This window comes from Carassius carassius, chromosome 8 (genome assembly GCF_963082965.1).
Source record: "Carassius carassius chromosome 8, fCarCar2.1, whole genome shotgun sequence".
In the NCBI taxonomy this organism is placed as follows: Eukaryota; Metazoa; Chordata; class Actinopteri; order Cypriniformes; family Cyprinidae; genus Carassius; species Carassius carassius.
Window position 1 is genome coordinate 25,906,026 of NC_081762.1, and position 24,738 is coordinate 25,930,763.

General features: G+C 40.5%; 1 protein-coding gene across 1 annotated transcript in view; it reads right to left on the bottom strand.

The window, feature by feature from the left end:
- The window catches only part of LOC132145648 (tripartite motif-containing protein 16-like), a 48,810-nt gene extending 26,008 nt beyond the window's left edge, over positions 1-22,802 (bottom strand). The window contains exons 1-2 of the mRNA XM_059556806.1: positions 22,219-22,802; positions 21,685-21,780 (exon numbers count right to left, since the gene is read on the bottom strand). Of these exons, the coding sequence (XP_059412789.1) occupies positions 21,685-21,780; positions 22,219-22,584 (462 nt within the window). The 5' untranslated portion in view covers positions 22,585-22,802. The remainder of the gene's footprint in view (positions 1-21,684; positions 21,781-22,218) is intronic.
- Between the last annotated feature and the right edge of the window lie 1,936 nt (positions 22,803-24,738).

Consider the following 24,738-nt stretch of genomic DNA (forward strand, 5'->3'; position numbering starts at 1 on the left):
TGCGCACAAAATAAAACCAAAACATAAAATAACGCCCAGGCCTGGTCCTCTCTCGTCCTTCACTGTCGTCGCTCCAGTTTTATATCCTTCCATCTCCTCCGTGGGCCTCGAGACTGGCGGGTCGAACAGGTGTAGCTCATCTCCAATCACTCCACCGGCCTCGCTCCCACGTCCCTCGGCCCCGCCCCACTCGTCACATACCCCCATCGTCCCTCGCAGGCCGGGGGGTACTCCTGAGACTGCGCTCTACCTCCCCCTCCCTCCGGGGGGGCCGCTCACAGAGACCTGCGGGAACCTGGGGGTAGGACAGACGAGGCGAGAGAAAAGGAGATGGAAGGAGGAGCGACAGAGACGAGAGAGGGGAGAGAGAAAAAAAAATAAATAAAAAAATAACGGTTCCCAGACGCACTGCTGCTCGGCCCTCCACCAGCTGGGTGATCTCCTCCGCGGTGCCTGGCGGTGGCACTGGACGGCCCTCGGCGGACGGCACGACGGATAGTGGATAGTGACGGCTCCTCCTGTTTTGGGCAGCCGGCAGGAGTTCCCCGTTCCCTCCTCCTCCCCGTTCCGGCGGATGGCAGCAGGCTCCGGCCCCCTGGCGAACGGCGCCGACTCCTCCGCTCCCTCACGGACAGCAGCCGCCCCTCCATATCGTGGGCGGTCGGCAACGAGCTCGCCCGTCCCCGGCAACTCGCTCCAGTCCACCGCCTCGAGCGTCCATGGTGGCACACTCCTCGCCAGCTCGATGGCACCGCGGATTCACCACAGCGGCGAGGGATCTTCAGCAGCGCGTCCCTCCTTCTCCTGGGCTTCGGCACCACTGTAATGAAGTAAATCTCCATAATCTTCGGCAAGAAGGAGACGGGAACCGGAGGACAATCAAAATGAAACTTTAATTACAAAAATAAACACAAAACAGCGCACCAGCCCCTCACGGACGACTGATGCGCACAAAATAAAACCAAAACATAAGCTAACGCCCAGGGCTGGTCCTCTCTCGTCCTTCACTGTCGTTGCTCCAGTTTTATAAAGTGAATTTAAATAAATTTAAAATAAATTTAAAGTGAAGTGACGTGACATACAGCCAAGTATGGTGACCCATACTCAGAATTCGTGCTCTGTATTTAACCCCATCCAAAGTGCACACACACACCGAGAACACACCCGGAGCAGTGGGCATCATTTATGCTGCGGTGCCTGGGGGTTCGGTGTCTTGCTCAAGAGAACCTTAGTCATGGTGTTGCCGACCTGAGACTCCACAAAAGAGTCCTTGCTAAGTAGAAGTGCTCATTTCTATAATTTATTTTCCAAAAAACAAAAATTATATTGACTGTAAGCTTTTGAATGATATATAGTGTCCAATGTTGCAAAAGCTTTTTATTTCACATAAATGCTAATTTTTGGATCCTTATATTCATCAAAGAATACTGAAAAAAATACTCATGTTTTAAATATTGATAATCAGCAAATCAGCATATTAGAATGATTTCTGAAGGATGTGACACTAAAGACTGGAGTAATGATGCTGAAAATACAGCTTTGATCACAGGAATAAATTACAATTTAAAATACATTCAAATAGGGAAAAAAGTTATATTAAATATAAAAATATTTCACAATATTACTGTTTTTTGCTGTACTTTGGATCAAATAAATGCAGGCTTGGTGAGCAGAAGATACTTGCTGCAGTTGAATTGAACTACTGGTTTCGTCTGGTCAGAGGAGAACTGGCCCCCAACTGAGCCTGGTTTCTCCCAATGTTTTTTTCTCCATTCTGTCACCGATGGAGTTTCGGTTCCTTGCTGCTGTCGCCTCTGGCTTGCTTAGTTGGGGACACTTCATCTACAGCGATATCGTTGACTTGATTGCAAATAAATGCACAGACACTATTTAACTGAACAGAGATGACACCACTGAATTCAATGATGAACTGCCTTTAACTATCATTTTGCATTATTGACACACTGTTTTCCTAATGAATGTTGTTCAGTTGCTTTGATGCAATGTATTTTGTTTAAAGCGCTATATAAATAAAGGTGACTTGACTTGACTTCTTTAAAAACATAAAAAATATTACTGTTCAAAAACTGTTGATTGTCAAGCTATATAGATTAAAGAAATGTTATATAGCCTACATATATAGCCTATATATTTATATATATATATATATATATATATATATATATATATATAAATATATAATTTCTGTCCCCCTCACTTCTGAAAAGATGGCTACGCCCCTGGATTTTTTCCTTCTCAAACCTTGTCTGTGGTGTAAAAACACCCCTGGCCAAACAGAGTGCATCTCTTCCCACTTTGATAATTACTGTAGTTACCATGTTCTGAACATCACATCCTTTCTTTTCTCCCCAGATGTAATCTATATATATATATATATATATATATATATATATATATATATATATAGGTGGTTGAATAAAAATATTTGGACATTATTTATAAAAATTACCTCAACTTAGCACCAGCAAGCTTGTTAGCTAGACAGTTAGCATCAGCTAACAATATTTACTTATTTTCAGTACGGTTATGAATAAACATTCATGTCTGTCTACTCGTCTAGTTAATCCAAACGTTACTGTTGATAAACAATATAAAAACAGACGTCACATAGGACATGGATGGTAGCATTTTAACAGTGTTGGGAAAGTTCACTTTCTACATGAACTAGTTCAAAGTTCAATTCACAAATTTTAAAATGAACTAGTTCAGTTCATAGTTCAAACTACAAAATTTTGAACTAAAGTTCACAGTTCCAAAAATGAACTAGTTCATAGTTCTTTTTTCCATACGTTGCTGCGAGCTATTATTTTTCAAAATTATTGCCACAGCCCATATAGAATCACAGACAGCAATTATTTTATCAGTTTTAACAATGAAGCTATACGTCAGATTTCATCTTCATATCCAATTTTGAATCCTTATCCAACCAGGGTTTACATTAGCATTGAGGGGACAGCATTTCCCCATTGTTGCTTTAATGCTTTGTCTCCCATTCTCACCGACATTGTCATAAACATCATAAAATTCTTTTAAATGATCATACGCCTTCTTGCTACATGCTGCTGTCGTTTGCTGTTTTTTTTTTGATGACGCGTCACGCATGCGGCGGACGGCGGTGCGACACTGGTGGCTGGTGTTGCCAGATTGGGTGTTTTTCCGCTACATATTAAGACCCGTTTACGGTGTGTTTTAGCCGGATTTTCGCCTGGAGGGCTCTATAGAAATCTGGCACCCTATTGAACGAAGTTAACCTGAGAGAGCGTGCCGTTCACAGACACCAGAATGAACGAGTTCACATTAACGTTCATCAGGCATTAATACAGCACGTTCAGTTCACGTTCGCCCAAAATATGAACGAGTTCATGAACTATCGTTCAATGAACGCGTTCAGGCACAACACTGCATTTTAATAAAACTGTTAACATTATACGGCAGCGGGGAATTTGAACATGCACGAGTTATTGTATTTAATCTGTGTAATTTTAATGTTTGTTTTTTTATTTATTTTGTTGTTTTTTTTTCTTCCTAAAATTTATGTGTCTGCACTCGAGCATTTCAGTGGGCTTAAATAGATCACTCTTTACAGCAGATTTAGTTCCCAAACAGCTGACAATTTTGACCTAAATATGATTTTCAGTTACAATAATTAATCCAAAATTTCGACATTAGTAACTTTTAGCAACATCAGATGCACGCGCGCTCACAAGATCTCCCGGTTCTTACTTTTGTAGACTCGCACTAAACGGTTCATTTGAATCAGTGAGTGGTCGACTCCAGAACAGCTGCAATCCATAGACAGTACGCTGCAATCGGATCATTCTAATTCGCAAACGAATCGTTTGGTGCGATTTGCGATCCGATTTAAGTTTATTTTGAAAAGACTCAGTTCGTTCATGATGAATCAAACACCACTTCTGCGTGTCGGAGCACGTGATATATTATAGCGATATGTTTTATGAAATGTAGTGAAGTTAAAAGTACGATTTTATGCTTTGGAATGTAGTGAAGTAAAAGTAAAAGTTACTCAAAATAAAACTACTCCAGTAAAGTACAGATACTTGAAAAATTTACTTAAGTACAGTAACGAAGTAAAGCTACTTCGTTACTGTCCACCACTGGTTACCGCTGATCATCTGATCATTCCACCTAGCCTACTTAATGCCCTGTCTTTCGTCTCTTGTTTGTCAGATCGTTGTTTGAGGTCCTCCATGCTTCATGTCTGTTCTTCCTCCTGTTCCGCTTCATCGTGTCTTGTTCCAGTTCGGTCAACCCTGGATTACCAGTCATGATCACGGATTAACCACCACCACCACCTCCACCAGCACACTCAAACTCCTCCTCACCTGTCTGTGCTGCCGTCGAGGTCCCTGCGTCACCCACCATCATCTCCTCACCATTACTCATCCTAATAAATATCCAGTACTCGTATTTGCCTCCTGTCCTTAATCACAGACTTGACGAGAATATCTGTATCTGTGCAGTTCTTTGTCATAAATATAGTTTACAAAAGGTCACGAGGGTGCAATCGGTTTCTCATCTACTGTAAAATTTTCACTGTTCACCACTCATCACACCACAGCTGTATCCTTCAGCGAAAATCAACCACTTAACATATATGAACACATACTTTAATTACACTTATTTCAATATACATAATTATACGTACTTTATACACTTCTATGCAAAAGTCTTAGGCACGTTAGTATTTTCACCACAAAGAATGGTGTTCAGCCAGTTATTTAAATCTTTTGCTGTAGTATGTCAGTAGGAAATATCAGTTTACATTTCCATCGAATCTTAAAACCCTTTTTTGGGTTTAAAATACTAATGTGCCTAAGACTGTACTTTACAAACGACATTGTTGCTACTTTATAAAGAATGACCATACAGTAATTCACAGAACTGATTAAAGACAGTGACAGAGAGCACTCATCTTAACTAAATATCAGAGTGATTGACAGAGATACAGTAGAAACATTATGTGTGGTTTTGTATTGAACAATGACCTAGATCATGAAATACATTTATTAGCCTTAGAGTAAGGGAAGCACAACTTGTGAAATGAGAGCATCCAAGGAGCTTATGAATGCTATGGATTGATTTTAAATATTTTTCATGTTCTTTAATGTTATCCATAGTTTTTAGTGGCTCTCTTTTTTAAGTATTGGTTCAGGCACCGTTCAGGCACTGGTACCTTTTTAAAAGTATCAATATGGCACCGGTATTGTAAAAAACCCTATCGATACCCAACCCTAGCTATAACACGTGTTTGCAGTGCTCACGTTTCCTCTCATTATAACACACGAATTGTAGACATTATGAAATATTAATTATGCATATATTTATTGTGTTACAACATAGATTTGCGAGATTGCGATGAATTGAGAGGTCTTTAAGGGATTATAAATGCAGCATTCCTCCAAACCATGAACACAGCAGCCACTTGCTTCAGTTAAAAATAACAGTTTTCTGTGCATGTTGAAGCTTTAATAACAAATATTTTTCAAAAAAAGTAATGTAACTAGTAATGTAACTAATTACTTTTGAAATAAAGTAATCAAAACAGTAACGCGATTACTTTTATAAGTAGTCGGTAATCAGTAATTTGATTAGATTTTCAGAGTAACTTGCCCGAGACTGTTTAAGAATAACTTAAATTACTAAAATAATGTATGGGAACTACTTTATTTTTTTATTTATTTCCAGCATCACCATTTTCTCCAAAACGGTCCTAAAATAAGACAAAAGGGGAAAACTTATGAAAATTATGAATACAGGGCTGCAGTGGTAAGAAAATGTGTCACAGCAGTACATGCATACAAAATACTTCAGAAATCATATTTCTGGATCATCAAGTTTTCTTAAAACATTTGTGGACATATCTTGTATGACAGCACTACAAATAAATAAAAAAATAGAAATACACATTAAAACCTTATCTACTTCTTATAAGTCTTATTGTTGTGGTCTTTGTAAAGGGTGAGGGCTAATTGTTTTGTGAGGACCTAGGTCCTTTGTGAGGATATTACAAACGGGCAATACCTTAACGTTACCTCCAAGCCACACTGGCAGTGTCTTGGTCCCCAGTAAAGGAATAATGATATTCAGTCCTCAATTTAATACATACAACAACTTTTCCCTCAGACCAGGTCTGACCTCAGACTGGCATGCTATGAATTCTGGTGTAGGTTAGACCGCAAAGGATCCATCAGTTGTGAATTGCCTTCGAATCGGAGGGATCGTTTGAAGTCGCTTTCAAATTATGGCCGTTTTTGTCATGCTGTGGTGACGCAACCAGCCTTTGAATGTGGCCTTCGAAGGACGAAGCTACACAAAATAGCTTTCTTAGATCTCATAATCGCACAATTAAATAGAGATCTGTAGAACATGTCACGTTCGGTGTTATGGAAAACACAGGAGAGAGAACCAATTGCGAGTATGTCTTTAATAAGGGGTAATCCAAAGAGAATACACAGTCCAGGCTGGGTCAAAACCGGTAAATCCAAACATAACATAAACGAGGCAAGGCAAGGCAAGACAAGGCATTGACGGACATGAATTAACGTTTAACACTAAACAAGGACTCCGTGACTAAGACTCAGACAGACCAGGTATAAATACACAAAAGGATGATGGGGAAACAGGAGACAGGTGGGGAACAATCAATTAACTAAACAAGGAGGAAGGTGACCAAATAAGGAGACAGGAAGTGATAAATGATAAACACTGTGGGAACTGAGGACACCTAGTGGAAACCCAGGGAACACAACCCAGACACTGTGACAGTACCCCCTTACTAAGGAGCGGCTCCCAGACGCTCCAAGACAGACACAAAACAGAGACCAGGAGGGAGGCGGACAGGTGGAGGCTCAGGGGGAGGGACGGAGGGCCAGACTAACAGAAAGGAACAGGGACCGACATTAACACAAAAACAAAAGGAGAAAAAAACAACAACATGAAGCCCCCCAGGGCGGAGCAGAAGACCACCACACCCTTGTGGTCAAGGCCAGAGTCCTCCAGGGCGGAGCGGAAGACCACCACAACCGTGTAGTCAGGGCAAACGCCCCCCAGGGCGGAACGGAAGACCACCACGTCCGTGTGGTCAGAGCGGAAGCCCCCCAGGGCGGAGCGGAAGACCACCACACCCTTGTGGTCAAGGCCAGAGTCCTCCAGGGTGGAGCAGATGACCACCACGCCCCTGTGGTCGATGCCGGAGTCCAACAGGGCGGAGCAGCAAGACCACCCAGTGACTTGACTTAACTCTGAAAGTTCAACGGTGACTCGTTGCCTCGGCATCGGGCACCGCCTCGGCCTCCGGAACATCATCGGGCACCGCCTCGGCCTCCGGAACAGCATCGGGCACCGCCTCGGCCTCCGGAACAACATCGGGCACCGCCTCGGCCTCCGGAACAACATCGGGCACCGCCTCGGCCTCCGGAACAGCATCGGGCACCGCCTCGGCCTCCGGAACAGCATCGGGCACCGCCTCGGCATCGGGCACCGCCTCGGCCTCCGGAACAGCATCGTGCACCGCCCCGGCCTCCGGAACAGCATCGTGCACCGCCTCGGCCTCCGGAACAGCATCGTGCACCGCCTCGGCCTCCGGAACAGCATCGTGCACCGCCTCGGCCTCCGGAACAGCATCGTGCACCGCCTCGGCCTCCGGAACAGCATCGGGCACCGCCTCGGCATCGGGCACCGCCTCGGCCTCCGGAACCGCATCGGGCACCGCCTCGGCCTCCGGAACAGCATCGGGCACCGCCTCGGCCTCCGGAACAGCATCGGGCACCGCCTCGGCCGCCGGAACAGCATCGGGCACCGCCTCGGCCTCCGGAACAGCATCGGGCACCGCCTCGATCTCTGGAACAGCATCGGGCACCGCCTCGGTCTCCGTAACCGCATCGGGCACCGCCTCGGGAACGTCCTCTGGGCTTTGAGGAACGGTAGACGCCTGTCTCCTCCTCCTCCGCCCTCTATTTTGGCGAGTCGGTGACACCTTGTCTGGAGACTCAGGCGTTGAGTCGGCCATCTTGTGCTGTGGTTGCAAGCTGGCGGCCATCTTGTGCTGTGGCGCTGGGCTGGCGGCCATCTTGTGCTGTGGCGCTGGGCTGGCGGCCATCTTGTGCTGTGGCGCTGGGCTGGCGGCCATCTTGTGCTGTGGCTCTGGGCTGGCGGCCATCTTGTGCTGTGGCTCTGGGCTGGCGGCCATCTTGTGCTGTGGCTCTGGGCTGGCGGCCATCTTGTGCTGTGGCGCTGGCTCAGCAGCCATGACGTCAACCGTCTTGGGAATCTCTAGGATCTTGGACAGCGTAGCGAAATAGTCCAAGAATGAGTCAGCGGCCCTCTTGGGCGTTGGCGCTGAGCTGGTGGCCATCTTGCACCGTGGCGCTGGACTCGTGATCGCCTTGGGTTGTGGTGCTGTGTTGGCGTCCATCCTGCCTCGTGGCGCTGGACTAGCGGCCATCATGGGCAGTGACGCCACTGTGGCGGACGTGCGCTTCCTCTCTCCTCTCCGTCCGCCATGGTGAGACGGTGGCTCTAATCCATCCCACACGAGCCCCGGGTCGAAGGGCGGCCCTGGTTGAGAGCGGTGCTGAGTATCCTCTCGACCACTCCCTCCTCGGCGACCTCCTCTGGTCCCCCGGAAAACCACCAGGCGAGTTCCTTCAAATCCACTCCTCTCCCGCACTGTGGCTGGGGAGGAGACATAAGCCGACATACCGCTGGCTCTTGTAGTGTCGGAGTCCTTCTGTCACGTTCGGTGTTATGGAAAACACAGGAGAGAGAACCAATTGCGAGTATGTCTTTAATAAGGGGTAATCCAAAGAGAATACACAGTCCAGGCTGGGTCAAAACCGGTAAATCCAAACATAACATAAACGAGGCAAGGCAAGGCAAGACAAGGCATTGACGGACATGAATTAACGTTTAACACTAAACAAGGACTCCGTGACTAAGACTCAGACAGACCAGGTATAAATACACAAAAGGATGATGGGGAAACAGGAGACAGGTGGGGAACAATCAATTAACTAAACAAGGAGGAAGGTGACCAAATAAGGAGACAGGAAGTGATAAATGATAAACACTGTGGGAACTGAGGACACCTTGTGGAAACCCAGGGAACACAACCCAGACACTGTGACAGTACCCCGATGCTGTTCCGGAGGCCGAGGCGGGTCCCGATGCGGTGTCCGAGGCCGCTCCCGAGGCCGCTCCCGAGGCAGTGCCCGAGTCCGTTCCAGAGGCGGTGCCCGAAGCCGAGGCGTCTCAAGTCTCCACAGGCAGTCCAGAGTCGAGTCAGGTTCCAGTTGACCCTCCAGAGGCGAGTCAGGGGCCAGTGAACTCTCCAGAGTCGAGTCAGGTGCCAGTGACCTCTCCAGAGTCAGGGCCAGTCACCGTTGAACTTTCAGAGTTAAGTCAAGTCACTGGGTGGTCTGCTGCTCCGCCCTGTTGGACTCCGGCATCGACCACAGGGGCGTGGTGGTCATCTGCTCCACCCTGGAGGACTCTGGCCTTGACCACAAGGGTGTGGTGTTCTTCCGCTCCGCCCTGGGGGAGCCTTGAGCCTCCACCTGTCCGCCTCCCTCCTGGTCTCTGTTTTGTGTCTGTCTTGGAGCGTCTGGGAGCCGCTCCTTAGTAAGGGGGTACTGTCACAGTGTCTGGGTTGTGTTCCCTGGGTTTCCACTAGGTGTCCTCAGTTCCCACAGTGTTTATCATTTATCACTTCCTGTCTCCTTATTTGGTCACCTTCCTCCTTGTTTAGTTAATTGATTGTTCCCCACCTGTCTCCTGTTTCCCCATCATCCTTTTGTGTATTTATATCTGGTCTGTCTGAGTCTTAGTCACGGAGTCCTTGTTTAATGTTGAGGTTATTTCATGTCCGTCACCTTGCCTTGCCTTGCCTTGCCTTGTCTTCGTGTCTTGTATGTTTGGATATTCTGGTTTTGACCCTGCCTGGACTGTTTACCCCTCTGGATTACCCTTTGAATAAATATCATACCCGCACTTGGTTCTCTCTCCTGTGTTCTCTGTAACACCGATCGTGACAGAACAAGGTTACAGAATGAAAAAGAAAATCGCAAACACAAGCCATGAAGAAGTCAGTGCTATTTTATTGAGTTTTAAGTATTGTAGTTACATTCTTTCAAAGTCATTCTAACAACATTCATAAGAGCACTAGACAAAGTTATCATTTATATAGCAATGGTTTATAAATTCTCAACTGTGCTGCTCAACTGTATATCAGCACTCTTGTAAATAAGATTATATTTTCCAAATTTACTGAAATATCATATTTAACTGTATTATTATATACAGTTGGTAACTGTTTTCAGTTATTAAATTAGGGTTTAAGGTTAGGGTTAGGTTTTATCTTATTTTTGTTAAATTAATGGTTTTAGCATTATTTTAGTGTAATGTGTGTTTGTGTGAATGACACTGAACCTTCTATATATTCATATTTAGCTCAACTTATGAAAAAGTATGGTGACCCAGTAGTGCACAACACAAACAAATCTCTACAACACAATATAAACAAGCTGCAACACATTGAAATTAATACAACACACCAAAATTACTTAAATGTGTGAGTCAGTTTCTCTTTACTACCAGTGTTTTTCAGGTCAGTACATTGTAAAGTAAAAAAAATAAAAATACTTTAGTAATTTGGTATATTAATGACATCTGTAAAATTAAGTGAATTCCTGAAATACCTTAAATGTTGTTACCATATTTTGCTGTATTTTGTTTACTGTAAATATTATACTGTATTAATTTCAGTATCAATATATAATTTCTGTTTTATTGTGCTGCCTAAAAAACAATAACTGAAGTAAAATAATTTTTTTTGTTCAATGTGAAATTTTGTAATGGTGAGTTATATAATATGTCAAACGTTTCTCAGTTCAGAATCTAACTGTTTTAATAACAAGCTGAAGAAACAAACATGGATATGCAGGAAAAGGTGTGTTATTTATCATACTCAGCAAATTTCGCTCAGATTCTTTGAACTGTAAAGTCTTCAGACATCATGTATGACCTCCTTTTTTTCTCTTGTTTGATTTAATTTTGGCGAAAGGTAAGCTTACAGTATTCATGCATATCAGTTTGTACCTAAATATTGTGTAATTTATAAGACTAGCAATGTAGCATTTAGGAGACTGGTGAATTATTGACATTTTGAGGATTTGCAGTGATGTCAGCAACAGATGATCGGTTTCCCCCATCAGTGAAGGTGAGATCGGGTGAAAGAGTGACCATGCACTGCCAGCTGAGTGAGGTGCAGTCATTCTGTCAAACAGTGGCCTGGGTCAGAGTACACCCCTTGAGTACAACTGACATTCTACAGGACTCAAACCTCCCTCGTCAGACTAAAGAGCAGGTGTAAACCACAGTGTGTCAGGCTTCCATCTACAAGGATTCTGGGATGTATTACTGCATTGCTACAGACCGTGAGCATATGTACCTTGTGAATGGCACAGCTGTCACTGTACAAGGTACTGTATCACAAACAGTTTCAAAAGTTTCTGAACTGCTGCCTAACATAATGGTTCTCAAAGTTTCTGTTGATAAGAAAGCTCACGTTTTTATTATATAATTATGTGTCAGTCCTTTTTGCTCTTTTATCTCAGTAAAGTGTTGTTTATCTTTCTTGTTTCAGCTGACAGTGCTTGTTTCAGCTGACAGAGTATTTCCTTCATCACAGGTCTGTGAGCACTGGCTCATAGGGAGTAAGGAAAATGGACAAACTTTGTTGCAGGCAGAGAGTTCAAAAATGGCCTCCTTGTCTGTGACAGGACAGGCTGACAGTTCAGAGACGGTCTCCTTGGCCGTGACGGGACAGGCTGAGAGTTCAGAGACGGTCTCCTTGGCCGTGACGGGACAGGCTGAGAGTTCAGACATGGCATCCTTGGCCATGATAGGACAGTCTGAGAGCACAAGCACAAGCCACCACTTCGAGATGAGCTGAAGCGGGCGCCGCCTCTTCAGGAGGTTCTGCAGTGAATGCCACCACTTCTGGAGTTTCTGCAGTGAAAGTTGCCATTATGCAGAAGCTGGAGCGGACTTGGGGTCTGAAGTAAGCTCAGGAGTGGATTCAGGAACAGACTCGAGAATGGATTCTGAGACTAGAGTGGACTCGTGAGCTGGAGTCGACTCTGGGACTAACTGATTCGGGGACTAGAGTGGATGCCACCACCTCGGGAAGTTCTGCAGTGGAAGCTGCAACCTCTGGGAAAATTATGGTGGTGTGTACGGCCTAAACACACAGTGTGGCTGTAGCCATAACTGGTAGGACAGGGTACATTGTCTATCTCAAAGACTGAAGGTGCTGTGCTTTGAGTCTGTGTGGCTTGTGAGCGTAGAGACCACCACAACAGGACATGCTGGTGACTTAGGTAGGTCACGTTCTGTGGCTACCGGAACCTGGTGTATGGTTTCAGCATAATTCTCTATCTCTCCTACCATGAAGGAGGAACCATATTAATGAAATTAATGATAAACCACTTAATCATTAATGAAAATTTAAAACAAATGAGGCCCAAGAGAAGAACCTTGTGGTACACCTCTCTCTATAGTTCTAGAATCTGAATGACTGCCTCTAAAGAAAATTGTTGACGGTGATGAAGGTAGGAGTTGAACCAGAGAAGGGAGGCCTGTCAAGACCAATAGAGAATAATTTGTCCAGAAGAAGTTAATGGTCGACCATATCAAAAGCTTTAGTAAGGTCAATAAATATAGCACCAGTAAGCATATTATTAGTAAAAATGTCATTAGTAAATTTTAATAATGCAGAAGTTGTTGAAAAATATTTTCTGAAACCTGATTGACATGGGGATAAGAGATTATTGTCGGATAAATATTTGGATAGTTGATTAAAAATTAATTTCTCCAAAACTTTACATATAGAATGAATAATTGAGATTGGTCTATAATTGTTTAAGTTAGAATCACCCCCTTTATGCAATGGAATGACTCTGACAAATTTCCAGGCAAAAGGCACCTCACAAGTAGTAAAAGGTAAGTTAAAGAGATAAGACAGAGGAGAAGAAAGGACATGGGATGCCATCTTAATGAATTTAGCTTTAATGCCATCTAGACCACCCTTTCGAAAAAGTAGTATACTTCAAGTTTATTTTATTAAGTATACTTAAATAAAGTTAAATTATATTTTTTAAGTATACTTTATGTAGCAAGTATACAAATATCAGTGTTCTAGTAGTATACTTGTAAGTGTACTGTTTTAATACTCCCTGGGACTAAATGGCCCACCTTCTTGTATATAAAAGTATACTTTTAAGTATACTTTAAGTATAACAGTAGCAAACTTTGAGTACACAACTAGTTTACCTCTATGTTTGTAGTTTGTACTGCAATTATACTAAAAGTGAACTTCTAGGTTTACTGATATTTTACTAATTAAATACTTTGTACACTTTGAAGTATAGTTTCAGTAAACTACTAGTTTAGTAGTTTTATACTGCAAGTATACCCATACGTTTTCTTTAAGTGAACTTCACATCATAATTATACTACTATGTCCCTATTTAGGTTTTAATGTGTATTTTGTTGTATGAATATTAAAACATACAAAACATCCAAAGAAAGAACAGGGTATCTGCTTGGGGGAAGTTGTGGCCTAGTGTTAGAGAGTTTGACTCCTAACCCAAGGGTCGTAGGTTCGAGTTTCGGGCCAGCAATACCATGACTTAGGTGCCCTTGAGCAAGGCACCAATCCCCCAACTGCTCCTCGGGCGCCGCAGCATAAATGGCTGCCCACTGCTCCGGGTGTGTGTTCATGGTGTGTGTGTTCACTGTGTGTGTGTACTTAGGATGGTTTAAATGCAGAGTACTAATTCTGAGTATGGGTCACCATACTTGGCTGTATGTCATGTCACTTGTAAACAAAAACATTTTATTCTAGCTTCTTGCAGTATTTTTTATAAACACTTTTATGTGTTTCATAAAAGATAAAGAAAAAAACATGTTGAACAAAAGGCTGAAAAAAGACTATGAATTAGATTCAGAAAGATAATCAAAATTCCATAATGTTACAGTTTTTATGCTGTTTCATGTCAGATGATTGTGTTACATGTGTTCGTATCTGGTGTTTCTTTTTCGTCTTCACTTGTGATTTTTGGAAATTCTGTGCAGAAAATGTGTACTAGCGCCCTCTATCGTATAATAGTAATAACAGGGATTCAAGGAGCACAAGTATAGCTCAAATATATTTAGAATTTCTGTAAGTGTAAGTTAAGGATACTTAAATGTAATTTTAAGTATATTTCTGAGGAGTACATAAAGCAAAACTAAAAGTATACTTTCCTGTTTTTTAGTTTAAATGTATACTACTAGCACACTTGAATAAACTTATTTTTCATAAGGGCAGCATCACCGTTTAAGGAGATTAATTGATTGAAATATTAATTGGTGCACCATCAGGCTTACCTAATAAATTGTTCATTTGCTTCCCGAATTGTCAGGGTTATTAAAATTATTTGATAAACTATGTTTATAGTAGTTTGATTTAGCGTTCCTAGTTTGAGTAGTACAGGCATTTCTTAGGAGCTTGTAAGACTCCCAGTCAGCTATATCTTGTGTAAGACGTTCCTTTCCCAGGCCCTATCTCTCGGTTTTATAGAGAGTAACCAATTCCCCACTAACCAAAGGTGAATGATTGGCTAGCCTACCCTTTCGAAAGCTCAGGAAACCTCTGTAGGTGTTTTGAGTTGATTAGCTGATTGGCATGTCACCATATTCTAATTTGTTGAGATCGTGAATTGGTGGGCTTTTGTTAAATGTGAGCCAAAAACATCACAATTAAAAGAACCAAAGACAGTCTGTGTGCACTGAATTTAATACACAAGTTTCACAATGTGAGTTGAATTGCTGAAATGGACTTTTCCTCGACATTCTAATTTATGAGAAGCACATGTATAACTAAGATCCAGTCCAAAAGAGTTCTTGAATTAAGATTGACTCTTGTGGACTCATTAATAAGTTGAGATAAGTTCATACCATTAATTAGATGGCGCACATTAGCTGAAGCAGGATCTTGCCAGTTAATGTTAAAATCACCTAACAGAATAATTTCACTAGTGCCTAAGGAGGAAACAAATTCTTTATAGATTCTGAGGGAGAATTAGGAAATCTGTTAATATTTCAAATTATTAAATGAGTATTTTAATGAAGAATTACCTTAACAAACAAGCCTTCAAAGTGTACTGAATTCTCCTTTGGAACAATCACCTGTGACAGTAATCTTAATGATACACATGTGGCTACTCCACCTCCTCTGGAGCCTCTATCTGTTCTGTACAGCATGTAATCATCTAAACTAATATCATTATCAGTAATAGTGGAAGATAACCAGGTTTCAGATATTGTAATAACCCTAGGTTTATTGTAGACAAGCCATGCTTTTAGTTGATCAAGTTTCGGTCAATAGGCTCCTCAATTACATTAATTATTTTAAGACCATTAACCATCCTTTAAGAAGAGAAAAATAGTGAAAGAAGCAGAATTAGAAAAAATAGGGTATAATACAGTATAATATGAATGATGAGAGGCAGACAGCATGAGAACATACAAACACAAAATACATCCACACACACACACACACACACACACACACACACACACACACACACGTACATAACACAATACTAATATTTCAAACAGAACCATAGGAGAGAAACAACAACAGAGATAAAACAGAACTCAGTCAGCAATAAGAAAATTAACAACATAAATTAACCTTGCAACATCAAAGTTAAGGAGATTAATTAAGTACAGGGATAGCATTGACCAACGAGTAAACTAACCCAACAGACAGGATTATACAAATTATATAAATAATAAAAATAATAAAAAAGAAATAACATCTTGGTCCACTAAGCATCAAAATGGGCCAGCATATCATTTTTAATTTGCTGGAGCGTGTCCATCAGAGTTTTATTTGTGACTGCTTGGTCCATAACTGAGGACATGTGGATAGAGTGCACAAAAAGAAGGAAAATAGTAGACAGGACTGAAAGTTGATAGAAAAAATTATAATGCATATTTAACATGTTTCCATTTCAGGTAACCAACCATGTCCCCTAGATGTATTTCTAGGTATTTAATGGAAATTATAGAAGAAGCTTATATGTCTAAGAAGCCAAAATAACATTTTCGTCTTGCACACACACACACATACATTTACTGTTGGTTCCACATCAAATAACTCATGCATATTGATGAAGCATTCAGACAATTTAACAAAACTCCAAGTAGAGTAAAGCAAATACTAATACCAATAATAATAAAAATTCCCTTACAGGGCTTTACTGGGGCTTTGTTTAGTTCGGTTTCAAAGCACTGCACAAAAACGAGAGCTAGGGGCAGGAGAGCGAATTTTTTATTCAGTTAAAAATTTGACTGTTCTTCCTCAAGGATTTGTTGTTTTATTGTGACTAAAAAAAGCTTTTTTTTGATCACATGTCCTGGGGGAGGAATTATCTGGATGCATCTCACTGTGGAAACCAACAGACATTTTCAATATAAAAAAATAAATAAATGTATATAAATTCAGATATATTTTTTAAATATGGTGTGAAAAAGTGTTGGCCCCCCTTCTTGATTTCTCTTTTTTTTTTGCATGTTTGTTGCACTTTAATGTTTCGGATCATTAGTAAAAAAGAGAACACAACATGTAGTTTTTAAAGGATACTTTTTATTAAGGGAAAACAAAATCCAAAACTACACTGCCCTGTTTGAAGAAGTGTTTGCCCCCTAAACCTAATGACTATTTGGGCCACCCATTGCAGCAACAACTGCATTCAAGCATTTGCGATAACTTGCAATGAGTCTGTTACAACGCTGTGGAGGAATTTTGGTCCACTCATCTATGCAGAATTTTTGTAATTCAGCCACATTAAAGGGTTTTCGAGCATGAACCGCCTTTTTAAGGTCATGCCACAGCATCTCAATAGGATTCAGGTCAGGACTTTGACAAGCACACTCCAAAGTCTTCATTTTGTTTTTCTTCAGCCATTCAGAGGTGGACTTGCTGGTGTGTTTTGGATCATTGTCCTGCTGCAGAACCCAAGTTTGATTCAGCTTAAAGTCACGAACCGATGGCCGGACATTCTCCTTCAGGATTTTTTGGTAAACAGCAGAATTCATGGTTCCATTTATCACAGCAAGTCTTTCAGGACTTGAAGCAGACCATCACACTACCACCACCAGGGACGTGCACAGACATTTTGAGGGGCAGGGGCTCAAGTGAAATAAAGGGCACTTCTCATAATTAGTTTTTTTTTTTTTTAAACAAAAAAGTATATATATATATATATATATATATATATATATATATTTATTAATGCAACTCTGACTTCCTTTAAAAAAAATAATTTAAAAAGTTAATTAGTTTTATCTTCCTCAAACTCACGCAATTGTTTCATTTTCAAAAGATGTGTACAAAATAATCAGTTCACAGAAACCTTTGTCTCCTTAGTATTCACTAGGTTTATAGAGCAGCAAAGGAAACCATTCCACAATGTGCATGTTTTGAAAACATTTTCTATGCTACTAGTTTCAAGTATATATGAAGAGTTCAGATGCAAAAGCCTCTAAGTGCCATCTGAAATTTTCTTATGAGCTTTTTTTTTCAAGCTCGTATTTAAGTTCAGTAATTTAACTTAAATGACAATTAATAGGTAATTTTCATTGCCAGTAATGTGAAATAAGTGAACATAAACATACAAGCTTGATAAAAATGATCATTATTGAAGGAAATTTCAGATGGCACTTAGAGGATTTTTCATCTGAACTCTTCATATTTAGAATAACCTAAATAACTGCATCAAACAGAGGGGCGTGTTTTACTAATAATTTGTTTATTTTTGCACAAGGCACTACATCGTTTTAATTATTTTGGTGTTATCAGAATACATAACACTTTAAAATTAAACTTACCAAAATAATTGAGTAAAAATTCAATAAAAGCCAATGTCATGTATGTATTTGTGGTGGTATGGAATACTATTTTATAAAGGTTTCGAGGAAATAAAAAAAGTTAAATTACTTAAATAGTTAATTTATAAATATTGTTATTTTTAAAGTTTAATGTTAACTTATTTCTACTCAGTTTTATTTATTAATGTACCAGATGCAGTTACTCAGATTTACTAAATTTTTTAGAGTGTATCCTCCATCTGTTTTCATCTGTAGATTTCTTCTAAATTCACCAATTTAGATTTCTTCATTTCAGGGGGAAAGACTCTTGATGTAAGTCAATAACTGGGGACGTTCTGTATGCAAATTAGGCGTCAAATAGTTAAAATGCGCACATTTGCATCTAATTGACAGGGAAATGCAGGTAAATAGGATAAACAAAATAACTAAAGCATGTCACCTGGTGGTGATATATGCTTATTTTATTAACTTATTTTATTACATGGCTTGGTCAGACATCCCAAGTCTCCCGGAAGTTCCGGGAGTCTCCCGCTTATTGAAAGCGGCTCCCTGAGACCCGCAAATTAGTCAAAATCTCCCGGAATCTAGACCGAGCGAGCAAAACCGCGCATGCGAAACAGATACTGTGTTTCAAACCGTGTAGCGCACGCACGGCAGAGAGGGAGAGGGAGAGGGAGCGACTCGAGCGAGAGACCTTGCGTGTGTGTGCTAATGTGCGTGTGTGCGAAGCGCATATAAGACAGAGAGCATCCTGATTGGCCTGTTTCTGCAAATCAACCAATCAATTGTCAGTGTGGGCGGGCTTTTATCTCTTCTCCCGAACAAAATTTATCAGTTATGTCTATCTAGAAACAGGAGCATCTATCTGAGAGTGCCACAAAACAAAAAAAGTACAAGACACATTTTACGGCAGACTACACGAAAGTGTACCCCTGTCTTATAGGTGTCAAACATAATGACAGTCTTGCTCAAGCATTGCCCATGGCGGGTTATATGATTGCAAAAGGCATGTTGAGGTGAGTTGACAGGTTTCATTTCATCTGCATATTATTCAGGTTAGTTGCCAAGGCTACATGAAAACAACAAACTCCTTAGACCTGTTTAAAGTTGCAATGGAAAATAAATAAAAGCAGTTTACATAAATTGTATAAGCAGATTATATAAATAGTAAAAGTAATCTACATATTTAAACATAATTAACGAATAATTACATAGGCCTATAGCTTATAGAAATGATATTTTATGCTTTTATATCTGTTAGGGACCACAACATGTTAGGGAGGCTAAGCGCAGGGAAGGCTGCTCCAATATATCTCAGTTCTCCCATTCAGAAAAGTCTCCCTGAAATGACTTTTTGCAGGTTGGGATGTCTGCTTGGTTGAATTCCAATGTAGATTGCGGTCTGTAATAATCAACAGACCGCTGTGCGGAGTATAACAGACCGTTGCCATGAAAAACAGAGCGTTGCTATGGACTCACAGGATTCTAACCGTAGAGACGGAGCGGACTATTTTCTTTAGCGGAAGCAATACAATCGGGTTTAACAATCGGTGGAGAGGGAGAGGGAGCGCTTCAGAACTCCTGACCTGATATTTAGATACTATATTTCAATAAATATATTTGTTTGACAGGGAAGCTGTGTGCAAACAGAAATATATATTATTTGTCAAAAATAAAAAAAAAGCATCCCAGAAAAAGGGCACTTTCTCTCCAGGAATAAAATGGGCAGGTGCTCAAGCCCCGTTTCATGTCTATGTGTGCACGTGCCTGACCACCACCATATTTTACTGTTGGGATGATGTTCTTTTTCTGAAATGTGGTGTTACTTTTATGACAGACGTAATTGGACAGCTTCCAAAAAGTTCAACTTTTGTCTCCTCAGTCCACAGACTACTTTCCCAAAAGTCTTGGGGATCATCAATATGTTTTCGGGCAAAACTGAGATGAGCCTTTATGTTCTTTTTGCTCAGCAGCAGTTTTCATCTTTGAACCAATTTTGCTCAGACTCTTTCTTATGGTGGAGTCATGAACACTGATCTTAACTGAGGCAAGTGAGGCATGCAATTCTTTGGATATTGTTGGGGTGTCTTGTGACCTCTTGGATGAGTCGTCGCTGTTAATTTTTTTCGGCTGGCCACTATTGGAAAGGTTCTCCACTGTTCCATGTTTTTGCAATTTGTGAATAATGGCTCTCACTGTGGCTCGCTGGAGTCCCAAAGCTTTAGAAATGGCTTTATAACCTTTTCCAGACTGATATATTTCAATTACTTTCTCAATTGTTTCTGAATTTCTTTGGATCTCAGCATGATGTCTAGCTTTTAAGGATCTTTTGGTCTACTTCACTTTGTCAGGCAGGTCCTATTTAAGAGATTGGTCCCACTTTATATTAGGTGGCCTTAACTACTATGTACTTACATAAAAAAATAAGTACAATGTACTTATTGTGTTCATATTGTATTGTAAAACACTTTTGCTGCTATTGAGGTGGGATAGGGGTAAGGTTAGGGAGAGGGTTGGAGGCATGGGTAAGTTTAAGGGTGGGTTAAGGTGTAAAGTATGGGTCAACAGTGTAATTATAAATGTAATTACAGAAATTAAATACAGATGTAATTACATGTAGTTTAAAAAAATATATAAGTACAATGTAAAAACATGTATGTACACAATAAGTACATTGTACTAAATTATTTATTAAAATGTAAGTACATAGTAGTTAAGGCCACTTAATATAAAGTGGGTCCAAGAGATTTCTTGATTGTGAACAGTTATGGCAGTAATCAGGCCTAGGAGTGGCTAGAGAAACTGAACTCAAGTTTTAACAGGGGGGCAAACACCTCTTCACACAGGAACGTGTAGTTTTGGATTTTGTTTTCCCTTAATAATAAAAACCTTCATTTAAAAACTGCATGTTATGTTTACTTGTGTTATCTTTGACTAATATTTTAATTTGTTTGATCTAAAAACATTAAAGTGTGAAAAACATGCAAAAAAATTATAATTAAGAAATCAGGAAGGGGGCCAACACTTTTTCACACCAGTGTGCATATTTTTTTTTGGACTCTGCTGGTACTTTACCTCGACCAGATAGCTTTTCAATCTCCTCTGTGCAGAAATCCTCCAATTCCTGTCTCAGCTGAGACACTGATTTTCCTACTTTATCAAAAGACCTCTCATTGATTTTGGGAACATCCGGAGAACCAGGAGGAACAGGGAGAGACAGGTAACTCTACACAGACAGAAAAAATATTTTAATAAAATAATAAAATAAATACTACCCAGGCATCATTAAAAATAATAAAATCAATAATAAAGAAGAGCCTAAAGATCATGGTTCAACCTGAAGGAAATGGATGTCATTATGTGTTTGTGAAAGCTGCTCCAGCTCGTCATCTATGGACCTCATTTGGTCAATCTCCTTCTCCAGTTGCTTCATAAGTGCTTCAGCTCGACTCACTACAGTCTTTTCTTGATCTCTGATCATCTGTGTGACCTCAGAGCGTTTTTTCTCAATGGAGCTGATGAGCTTATCAAAGATCCTCTCACTGTCATCCACTGCTCTCTGTGCAGATTGCTGTAAGACACACAATACAATCAGCTCTTACTGCTGCTCACACAGTCTACTGTGCATCAGTGGGGCTGAAAATTACCCTCAATAACCAACTGAAGAGTCTGAAACCAGCAGTTCTTCTTTCTCTCAAAACTCACCTTGTGAATCTCCACAGCCTCTTTCAGCTCCCTACATTTTTTATTTCTCTTCTTAATTTGCTGCTGGTATTTTCTCTGTGTATCACCCAAATGCTTCTATAGGACAAAACAAATAATGTTACATCACAGAAATATGAGTGATGTTTAAAGTAATAAATGTTTTGAGGACTTCTGCCATTGTTTATTCATCTCACAGAATGACTTTGATTACATGTTAATCTGGCTAATGTCTTTGATTACACATGTTAAACACTTACTCAGCTAATGGTATTAAGTCCTTTATTTAATATATACATTTTTTTGCAGTGAATGCTTGGCTATATCAAGAGGTGCTACTGAGGTTAAGTTTACACTAGTACGTTTTCATTTTAAAATGCATAGCTTTTGCTACGGTTGCAATCTGCAACAAAGACGTCCTTGCTTTTATTAACCATCATGCTAGTTCAGTACAGCTGTTTAAGTTACTGTTTAAGGATTTTAATCGTTTTCACAAAATTGCTTAAATTAAGCACATCAGTGTCTTTCAGTCTTTACCTGTTTCTCTTTCCTCTCTGCTGCAGTTGATACAGTATCATGATTTTTGTGTTTGTCCACCATGCAGAGCATACATGTACAACGCTGCTCAGAGCAGCAGAAAATGTCCAGCAGTTTTTTATGTTTACTGCAGATCATCTTCTGAATGTATCTAGTGGCGCCCATTAAATCGTGTCTTTTTCCTTTGAAGAGATTCTCATGCTGTTCAAGGTGATTTTGACAGAAAGAGGTCAGACACACCAGACAGGATTTGATGGCTTTGTGTTTTCTTCCAGTACAGACGTCACACTCCACATCTCCAGATCCAGCAGGAACAGCAGTTTGGAGTTCAGTCTTCTTCAGTTGCTCCACCACTTCAGCCAGCATGGTGCTTTTCTTTAAAGCAGGTCTTGGTCTGAATGTCTGTCTGCACTGAGGGCAACTGTAGACTCTCTTCGGATCCTCTTGATCCCAGCAGTCTGTTATTCAGCTCATACAGTAACTGTGTCCACAGGGAATAGTCACTGGATCCTTCAGTAGATCCAGACACACTGAACAGCTGAACTGGTCATGAGAAAACCTGGCTTCAGCCATTTCACTACATGCAGAGACACACTACAGCTAAATGGCGCTGAAGTTTTGTTTCCTCGAAGTGAAGAGTTGATGTAATTTCCTGATTCTGTGTTTGAGAGACGTGAGCAAAATGAGTCCACCCTTGAAGTGCATTAAACTTGCCCAATCATTCATACTACAAAGATCCACTAGATAGGGCACAGAGTTGGCAGTAATAAGTTATAGAGGTCATGTCATGAGGACCCTTTTTCTTGATATATTGACACAGGTCATTGTATTATCTCACTTTATTCATTGTACAGTATGTTGAAAGTAATTTGTTAATGTTTTTACACTTTAAAATTTTCTTTTAATGATCCATGGTTGAAGGTGAGTAAAATAATGTCACCTCATTGTACCCAGTTTTTGAAAATACTCACTATTGCGTTCATAGAGCAAAACTTTTGCTGATTGTTTCTTTCTCCACCCATTTCAAATGTAGAATCATGACCTTTTCATAACCCTAACAAATAAGATAGAAATGCAATTTTTAGTTTTTTTAAATTCAACTTTGTGGCTCTGAAGAACTGTTTATGAAGAATCCCTTGATAAAGTAAATTTACATCTGAATAACAAAAAATGTTTTAGAATCAATAGTGGAGTGAAACAGTGAAAATCTTGTAGATGAATGAGTTTTGGATTTCTTCAGTTTTAAGTTGAGAGTATTTAATTTAACATTTTATAAAATTTTGATGAAAAGGTTCTATGCTCATCAGTACAATATTTTAAAAGTTATGTGTTTTATTTAAAATTTGTGCTGTACTGCTTCAAAAACTGAAATATAAATGTATATATATATATATATATATATATATATATATATATATATATATATATATACAGTATATATGTTGTATAAAACATGCTGAAGTTTAGCCGATAGGTTGTCGATTCAATTAAATTATAAGCCAGTTCCTCCAAAAAGCTGTTTATTCAGCCAGTGATGCCTCTCCTCCATTGACATCCATTAAAAAAACGGGATCTGGTCTCCTTCCCTTCACCGCACTGTTAACTTTAGCCGTAGCTTTTGCTTTTTTGGCTTAAGTTTGGAGGGTTGCCTTCTGGTGGCTTTGGTCTGCCTTGTTACCTTGTCTCCATAGCTACCCTTGTTAATCACCATGACAACTAATCATCTTCACCTGTCCATTGTTAGCCATGGTTAGCTTGTGTATATATACAACCCTGTGTTTCAGCTGTGTTTTGTTGGTCATTGTTCTCACATGTTTGTTCACAAACTGCACATTACTTTTTTCATGCCTGTCTCTTTAAATGCAAATGAGCTGCTGCTCCCCGCCCCCTTTTCCAGAATAGAGCTACTCCATTACAGCTCATACCTGCTTAAAAATGTTTTGTCTTGGTTGTGATTATCATGTTTATCATGTTGAAACCATGTGTTTTAAACCATATTTTTTTAAACTTCTGATATATGGTTTTCTGAGGGCACACATCAAAAGTACATGGACATAAAGCAGCTGTCACAGCATGTGAGTACTAACTATGAGGCGTTATGAGGCGCAACATAAGATTTAAATCAAACTTCGCTTAGGAATACATACATAAAACACGTGCATATACACCTATAAATTACTCACATGTACATGCATACTACTGGATGTTCAAAAAAACATATATGAAATACACGTGAACACTAAAATGAAATCTATACCAATACATAGAATGTTAGCAATGTATGCATACACACTTGTGAATAACTTGCATATACTGTGGCGGGCTGAAGAATCTCACGACAGGCTGCAGTGATAGTTAAAGCCCCGGAGGGTGTGTTTATTGACAGAATTAACCGTGAGGGTGCCAGAGGTGTCAGGTGCTCATCCTCGGTGCTGCGTGATCCTGTTCGCCGGCCGGCTGAGTGCAAGGGGATTCGGTGTCTGGTGCTCAGGTGGCGGGCTGGTCGGTCAGTCGCTTTCT